The sequence below is a fragment of the Sinocyclocheilus grahami genome, unplaced genomic scaffold (genome assembly GCF_001515645.1).
Source record: "Sinocyclocheilus grahami isolate Dianchi unplaced genomic scaffold, SAMN03320097.WGS_v1.1 scaffold1178.1, whole genome shotgun sequence".
In the NCBI taxonomy this organism is placed as follows: Eukaryota; Metazoa; Chordata; class Actinopteri; order Cypriniformes; family Cyprinidae; genus Sinocyclocheilus; species Sinocyclocheilus grahami.
Window position 1 is genome coordinate 150114 of NW_015506357.1, and position 8789 is coordinate 158902.

At 36.8% G+C, this 8789-nt stretch overlaps 1 protein-coding gene across 1 annotated transcript in view; it reads right to left on the reverse strand.

Annotated features, from left to right (window-relative positions):
* Window positions 1-8789, reverse strand: part of LOC107567667 (FYVE, RhoGEF and PH domain-containing protein 6-like) — a 29307-nt gene that overhangs the window by 13373 nt on the left and 7145 nt on the right. Inside the window, exons 3-12 of the mRNA XM_016253377.1 lie at window positions 6013-6121; window positions 4117-4184; window positions 3975-4005; window positions 2554-2705; window positions 2117-2302; window positions 1643-1667; window positions 1153-1231; window positions 428-486; window positions 271-342; window positions 130-198 (exon numbers count right to left, since the gene is read on the reverse strand). Coding sequence (XP_016108863.1) covers window positions 130-198; window positions 271-342; window positions 428-486; window positions 1153-1231; window positions 1643-1667; window positions 2117-2302; window positions 2554-2705; window positions 3975-4005; window positions 4117-4184; window positions 6013-6121 — 850 coding nt within the window. The remainder of the gene's footprint in view (window positions 1-129; window positions 199-270; window positions 343-427; window positions 487-1152; window positions 1232-1642; window positions 1668-2116; window positions 2303-2553; window positions 2706-3974; window positions 4006-4116; window positions 4185-6012; window positions 6122-8789) is intronic.

An 8789-nucleotide genomic window follows, 5' to 3' on the forward strand; every position in this document is an offset into this window, starting at 1 on the left:
AAAAAAAAAACATAATTTTCATACACACATATATATATATATATATATATATATATATATATATATATATATATATATTACATAAAATACTAAAATAACACTGTCCATTTTATAATAAACATTTCTCACCAGGAAGAACATTCTGGGCTGCATAACTTTCCTGGAGAGTTTCATCAGAGTGCCCTCCTTTAAGAAAACCTGCGTATGCAACATGAGCATGTTAAATTAGCAACACAGAGACAATGACTCAGGGGGAATTGGGTTTCTTACCCTGCCAGGCTGGACAATTTCATGGTGACCGTTCAGACTGTACTGAACCTGCATCAGCTTCTGAAAGTTATCCTGAAAAAATGAGATGTGTGTTCAAGTCGTTCATAAATAAGTGATTCATATGTATGAGGTCTTAATGATGGCTTGGTTGTGTTACCCCTTGCTTCATGATGTCGTTCGCGTGGTTTGCCACTTCTTTCACCACACTGAGAGCAGCTGGTTAAACCAAACAAACAGAAGGTCAATAAAACATTTCAAAGATTTGTTGTACTCATTAAACAAGCAAAATAGTGAATGTTTTTAACTGAATAAAGTATTTTATATTGCCGCAAATTTTTGAATTTACAGATGAGTTATAGTGAACTTGATCTTTTTGTTCAATATTAAAGTCATAATAAAATGAAAGCAGTGACAGATATTTTCTTCAGTATTGTCAGACATCCGAGTGAAACAGATTATTGAAAAAGAAAAGAAAAATGTCAATAATATCAATAACATGTATTTAGAAAAAAATATTAATTTCATACCAATTTAAAATAAGTAAATATTTACATTGTGTAAGCAGCTATGAAAATTAGGAATGGCTTTCTATGGAAACAAGGTTTATACTTCTACATTCACATGAACTACATTGCTTTGGGTCTTTAAAAACTGACCAGCATTTATGATAATTCATTGAATGAGGTGATAGAACATATGAGGCTGGTCCAAATGGCCCTTGCTGTAATTGTTGCTTACTGTGAATTTTACCAGGTCATTTTATTTTATTTATTTACTGGGCCTTGGACATTTACTAAAAGTGCCACCTTAGCTGCATAATATGAATCTCTGCTCTACTCTCTGCTGTGTGCATCATTTCCAGAGAAAATGGTGTGCTCTTACTTTGTGTGTCTTTGTAGTCGGATGAATCCTCAGGAAGGTTCTTCAAATAATCTGAAAGAGACATGAAAATTAATTGGAAGATTCAAAATTGGTTACAGAGATTTGTTGTATTCCCTAAATTACATGATTCAAGTTTGTCCAATGCAAGAAAACATTTAAAAATTAAATTCACTTTAAAGGAACACTCCACTATTTTTGAAAATAGGCTCATTTTCCAACTCCCCTAGAGATAAACAGTTGAGTTTTACCGTTTTCGAATCCGTTCAGCCGATCTCCGGGTTTAGCTGTAGCTTAGCATAGATCATTGAATCTGATTAGACCGTTAGCATCTCGCTCAAAAATGACCAAAGAGTTTCGATATATTTTTCCTATTTAAAACTTGACTCTTCTGTAGTTACATCTAGGCATGGGCCGATTACCGGTTTCAAGGTATACCGCAATTTGAAAATTTCAAATTTCAAAAGCGCTAATATTTTCCGTTATACCGTTTTTGCGGTATGCGCTGTTTTTCATGTCTCCTCAAAGACTGAAAGTGTAGGAATCCCTCAGGTTGATTGCAGTGTAGAGAGTAACACGACCCTCCTCCACCTGCAATCATTTTCCAAAATGTAATTTATGTGAAAATATGAAGTCTGTAAACGCCCGTTAACACAGGCCAGAGACGTTGAAGACGGACGCACAGAGAAAAATACTGTAGCAGGAAGATCACTCACTGTTCATGATGCACGAACGGCACCGATTAATTATTGTAATATCATGTTATACACTGTATGTTACGTAGTATGTTATACATCATGTATGTTGTAATTTCAGTTCATTTCAAAAGTAAATTGTAATAGCAGAAAATTCAAAAAATATCAGATATATTAGCAATATTTTTTGGATCTACTAAATGCAATGTGATGGGAGAAAGCTTCTTTTCTGTTTTCTTCTATAATCATTATTATTGATGGTAATAATGCACACAAGATGGACACGCACACAAACTCCTACCTCAAACTGGCGCACAACGTTGGCAAAAGGAGGATTTTTGCGACACTGCTCATCCAGCAGAGCCACATTACGGTCAAACTCTCGTATGTAGGTAGAGTACATCTTTAGATACGGACCTTTCTGAACGAAGATGTCAGCCAATCTCTGATGATCAGACCTGCGGGAATCATAGAGATGCCCAGAAACAAAATTGAGCAATGAGAAAAGTAGGACTTTTTCTTATAAGTTAAGAGTTCTTAAATATTTTCAACAAACTCCATCCAACTTCTAAAGGCCCTCATTCTTTTGCATCCTTATTTGTACTCTCTCTCTGCTCTTAGCCACAAAACATACATGCTACTCCAAAACAAAAATGACATGAAACTCATTCGCGATACATTTAACTTTCATATGGCGTCTGTGTGTTACCAGTGGGCTACTCTCTCCTCCAGCTCTTTCAGCAGGTCTTTATTGAGTTCGTAGAGTTGGGGCAGATAGTATAAGATCTGATTCAACACTTTTTCCTCCACCAGTGGCTTCCCGCTCGCACGAGTCGCTTTGGCAACTGCGTCCCGGAAATCCTGACACAGAAATGGAGATGCTAGCTACTGCCAAAATTCCAAGGCATAGCAACAAAACAAAGACAGCTAGACAAGATGAGTAATAGCAAAAAAACACGCGTTAACATCCGTGAATTCAAACCATGACTTTATTTACTAGCATTTAAACTTAAATAAAACAAACAGTGCCAATGAGAGTCCATTTGAAATTTTTGCGATAAATCTTTCAAGGTACAATTAACGCCGCTTTAAACTAGCACTTTCCAAACACAATCAGGGTAAAAACAAACAAACTCAAGCGCATAAACTGGCAGCACAGTCTATCAACAGCTTTAACAGGAAGTAGAGAGAACATTTTCCCTCACAAACACAAACACACACACGTGTCTTTAGGACAGCTGTTTGGGGTCATGGCCAAACAAGTGGGTTAAAGTGAGGGTGGGTGTAATTTCTTTCCGAAACACTCTCTGTCTGTTGATCTCTTATTCCTCTACCACAGTCTCTTTGGACAAGTTCTTCTTCTCGTCTTTCCTCTGTAGACTCTTTTTCTGACTTTCTAACTTTCTACTTCTCTCTGAATAGGGATGGGTCAGGATACACCACTAGCTGTCTCACTAGCTGGCCAGTGAAGCAAACTAGGGAATGTATCTAGACTTTTTTTCTTAGCAATTGTACTTTAAACAAGATAAATTAAGAGTGGGAACTGCTTGGCAGTGTTGTTATTGTAACTAAAAATAAAATTCAAAATAAATGTTAATTGAAATAAAGCTGAAATAAAATATTAATTAAATGAATAAATAAAACAATTTCTGACCACTGACAAATGTATTTACAGTTACTTCTGTTAACCCTTGTAAAATACCTTGCTCCATAGACGTCCATTATATCTGCCCATTTTTTGCTTTTTTTTCAGAAATATAAGGGATGAATCAAAATGATTTTCTGAGGCAATCAACATTATCCACCAAATGCTGTTGACAGCTGAAATTTGATTGAACCCAGAACATGTCAACGCCATTGGTCGGTTTGGAATATGTAGTCTTGCACATCCTTAGTCCTGATAATACGCTTGCACAGAGCATATAGCTACTCATTAAAACCCCAAAATAAAGAGAGAGAGATGTGTCTGTTTACCTCTATGATCCTACTGTGAGCGTAAAAATCAAACACTATTCCAGAACACATTCATATGAAAATAATAAAACGCGAACAGATGACTGAACCCACACTTCCACTATAATCATAATTCTTATCTCAAATCTGGATCCAGTGAAAACAGTGATGACTTACGATGTGAAGTAACTTCAGAACATCCACAAATCTGCAAACACACAATCAAAATGCAAACTCAGCCAAATATTTCCCCCTAAATGTGTTCAAATGAACTATTAAATATGAATATGGATTAATGAGACTTTTTTTTAGTACATACACTTTCTCTGAGCTCTTGATCTCCATTGCGATGTGGACCACCTTGTTCCTCTTTGCCCTCTCTACCTCCTGAAGACAAACATGTTAAAATATTAGACCATTTTAGAATCTATAATATAATTTGATGTGCCGTTAACTTACACAGTTGCTACATCCAACCATGATTACCAACAACATACAGCCTCATAGCAAAACAAAGTCACTGCTCCATGTGAGCTTGTGTGTGTGTGTGTTGTTATGGGCTGGTGAGAGGTTGCAGTCTTTATTTGGATCGCGGTCTGTCTAAAGTCAAGGACAAAGTTTGACTGAAAGCACCCCCTGTCTCTCAGATCGGGGTCTCTCTGGATTATCTTGAGACAGAAAGTCTGCTGGACACGCCTTCCCAAATCTGATTTATCCACAAGTGATTAGAGTTCTTATTTCTTAGGTTCTTCTCTTAAATTTGAGACGAATGACAACATTCTCAATGCATTTAAAGGGATAGTTCACCAAAAACTGAAAGTCCATTCCACCAACTTTCACGATTCAGAAAGTTCATAAAGAAATTGTAAAAGTAGTCCATATGAATGGAGCAGTTTAATCTTCTGACGACACACAATTGCTTTATATGATGAACAGATTTCATTTATTTTGTTTTATCCACATACAAACGTTGATCAATGCACATACGTCAACACATCAAATAATGTAAATGGAAGCTCAACCGTACTTGCTTGATGAAGGAGAACAAACCTCATTGGCTTCTACTGAACCTCAAACATGTTCGCGTGACGTGCTCGATGAATGTGTGTTAATCAATGTGAATAAAAGCCTACATTAAATGTTTATCATATAAAACTATAGTATTTCTTCAGAAGACTTGGATTAAGTCAAGTCAAGTCACCTTTATTTGTATTTGTTGGATTAGACCGCTTTCAAAGATGAAATAAAGGCTTCGTTTACACTCGTGCATTTATGTTTTAAAACACATAACTTTTGCTATGGTTACGCCTGTCGTTTACACTACTCCGACATTTTCGACCCCTCGAAAACGGAGACTTTCGAAAATGCTGCAGACCAAGTTTTAGAAAACTCAGGTTGCGTTGCAGTGTAAACGGAACAAAACGGAGACTTTTGAAAACGATGGCGTGTATCCTTGACGACCGTGTAAACAATAACGTCATGCTTCATTGTTGTACCTGCATGAATGGTCATGTGACATGCATTTTTGGTTGTGTAGTGTGGACGAACGTCATTTCTGAAACGCAGTGAAAACGCAAGTGTAGACGAGGATTGTTTTCATTATAAAGCGCCGTTTTAAAATGAAAAGGCACTATTGTAAACGGGGCCAAAGTCTCTGGAATGAATGGAACTGGGAACGAAATCAGTTTAATCATTTTTAGGTGAACTAAACCTTCCATTTTGAAGATGGAAGTTGTTTTGTTTTACTTCAATTAAAAAGGATAGTAAAGCTCTATCAACGGTATGTGTCATGCCATCAATTACCGTAAATTTTTGTTAAACCATGCTAAGAAATTAAGTGAACTTAAAAATAAGTTATTCAACTTTGCTGAGGTCGGTAAGCAATTTTGTCACAATAATCTGCTGCTAAATCTAAACATGTTTAACATATTTAAGTTCTGTAGCTATCATTTCAAAACACTGTGTATTTCCATGTATATCCCAGTTCAATGTCCTGCCTCATAAACTTTCATTGTTGGTGGACACACTTTTTGTTTGTGTTTACACTAAGAGAGGAGTTGAAATTATTTCCTGTGGTAACGGAAGAAACAATCACAGATGTGGTCGATAGAGCTTAACTTGTACTGAACCTGGAACATTCCTTTAATGGCATGCCAAGAATTACCAACCGTTTTGCTGTGATGTAGTTCTGTGCATCTGTGTAAAGGTGTAGTACCTCTTTGTCTTTTGAATGGCTCATGTCTTCCTTGCTGGAGTCGGAACTGTTCCCATCTTCCTCATTAGAGCTCAATCCATCCTCTGACAGATCAATACTCACAGAACATCTGTTGTCAAACAGGAAGCGCACACGTTCAGTCCAACGTACACGTATGTTTTTTTTACTGATATGCGTAATGTGTAATAACAATACATTAAAATGATGCAAAAATAGTAGATTAAATAAATTAAAATAATCAAAATTGTAAACTTTACCCTATATGTATTGTTATTTTGATTTATTTATTTTGCTTTCATTGTATGGAAAAGAGCAGCGTGAACAATCTCCTAAATATCTGCTTTTTTGCTCCACATAAGAAAAAAAGTCATACATGTTTGGAGTGACATTTGGGGTGAGAAAAGCAATTTTCATTTTTGGGTGAACGGTTTCCTTTTGCATCCAGCACCAGATAGCACAACTAAACTCTCAGGCATACTCATGCATTCACACACTTTCTGCACTCTTTCTGGTTCCCCTCGCTCTCATTCTTTCTCCTGCAGCAGGACAGAGCTGCTCTTGTTTACAGCTTATATAAACTCTCTCTGCAAAGACACACAAACGTGATCCCAGCTATAAGCCATGTCACACCGTGGGATCTCAGTTGTCATTGATGTGAGACTGTACGTCAGTCAAGACTCGTTAAAAATGGACATACAGTGTCAATCTGTGACACGTTCAGTGGCGGTCAGCCGCATTCACATTGAAAACCGAAATGGTGGCTAGCAAACAAAAACGATCTCTAATGTTAATTTTGGTCATGGTTTACCTTGAAAAGAAAAATACAAGCAAGTGGTGATGTGATGTTGTCACACTAATTGCGCCATCAGGTTCTGTGCTCGATTTGACGGTCATCGTAGGAGAAGCCACACTGCAAGACTGTGCCTCAAAACGTCTGACACTCAAAGAATTTAATCAGATGTCAAATGTAATCGCAATGGCCATTAATTAGCTGTTGGCAAACATGTTAAACTAGCAATCAAAGACTACAGATTTTTGGAAAAAAGCATTCCAAAAATAGGTTTTGGGAGATTTTGTCAGGTTTAGCTCACTTCTAGGTACAAATTTGTCCCCAAAATATGGTTCAGTAGGTACACAGAAGCACATGTTTGACTCCAAGTGCTTCAGCATGACTCTCATTAACCAATAGAGCCTACTGACCAAATCAATTCAAATCCCAAAGTTAAAGAGAAAGTGGGTTTTAGAATGCAATACTAGCATGCTGCCTAGTGCACACTGTGCAGTACACACTGTATGCTACATAATATTTTTTTTAACTTGTATCTAAAACAGTATAGAAAAATACATTTGAGTCATTTATATAGTATATGTTTATAAATATAAACAGTTTGAATGGATTTATGTTAAAATCTTAACATAAGATTTCATAGATTTTTGTAGTTCACTCACATGAAGATTTGCATTGTTGCATGGAGGGACACAGTGTTAAATGCAGTGTATTCTGCATTGTGTTACTGAGAGATCAAAGATGATAATGTATTATTACTGGGATCAAGGTCTGTAACCCACATGACTGTAAAATCTTTGTTGGTAACAACTTGCTGACAACTCCAAACACACGACCACAAACTTGATTCAACGTCCTGTGCATCTGGAACCAACTGCGAATTCAGCAAAATGCTGTAAGTTTTCACCGGCACCGAGACCTCATCACTGAGAAGTCAATGTGTGATGGAGGTCAAGAATGTGTTTACAAAGTCACACTTTAAGTCAAACGTTTGGAATTTATGTTGCTGAATTAGTTTCTTATGATCTTTTTGAACTTATGCATAAATGCTTGAAATTAATTTTGTAGACAAAAATAAACTGTGCTTACGCAAGACTTTCTCTACAAAACTAAAACAAAACGCTTACTGCTGAGAAAAATTAGCCGTGGGCGCTGATGTTTTATAATGAGATCAGTGTATGATGATTCACATTTTACTGATGTGACATGATTTTTGCTACTGTGTTGGAAATGTTGTAATGACAAAGCATGACTGTGAGCCAGAAGATCTCAGTTGAAAATGCTGAGAATGTTCCTGTGTGAGAGAAAGAGTGTGGGAGAAACAGAGAGAGGGAAAGGTTATTTTCCAGTGGCTCAGCTCTCTTCTCTAAAGACATTTCCTGCTCTGGCCACTGAAAATAACCCACAGGAAAACGGCCCAACCTGGACTCAAAGAGTGGACTGTAACCCTCACACACACTTCCATGATCACACAGACCAAAACAATGTAGTGCACATTAAAATACATAGCAAAATATATTAAAATGTGCATGTTATGTAGTCTATAGTTTTGGGGTTACTCTGTGTATACGGGTCTTAAAGCCCATTCACACCATGGACAATAACTTTAACGATAACTATAAAGTTTTAATTAATTACGGTTATCATTCCATGAGAATAGGGAAGTCCACACCACAACTATAACGACAGAGGAACAATATTGTTGGAATTACTTTCAGAATGTCAGCTGATGAATGATTAAATGATGAATGATACATTCACAGCCAATCAGAATCCACCCGGCTTTAAAGAGCTCAAGCATTTAAATCAGTAGATGACATTACTGCAACGCGCTGATAAAAAGCAGTTATCGTCCATTGGTGTGGATGCTAATAGTTATAGTTCTCGGTGTGACCAGGTTAATGTTGTGCATTTGAACAAGAAAGATAGGAATACATACAGTATTTTACAGGCATAATCTGACCGTCTGTGTGATTTCTTTTTTTGGGAG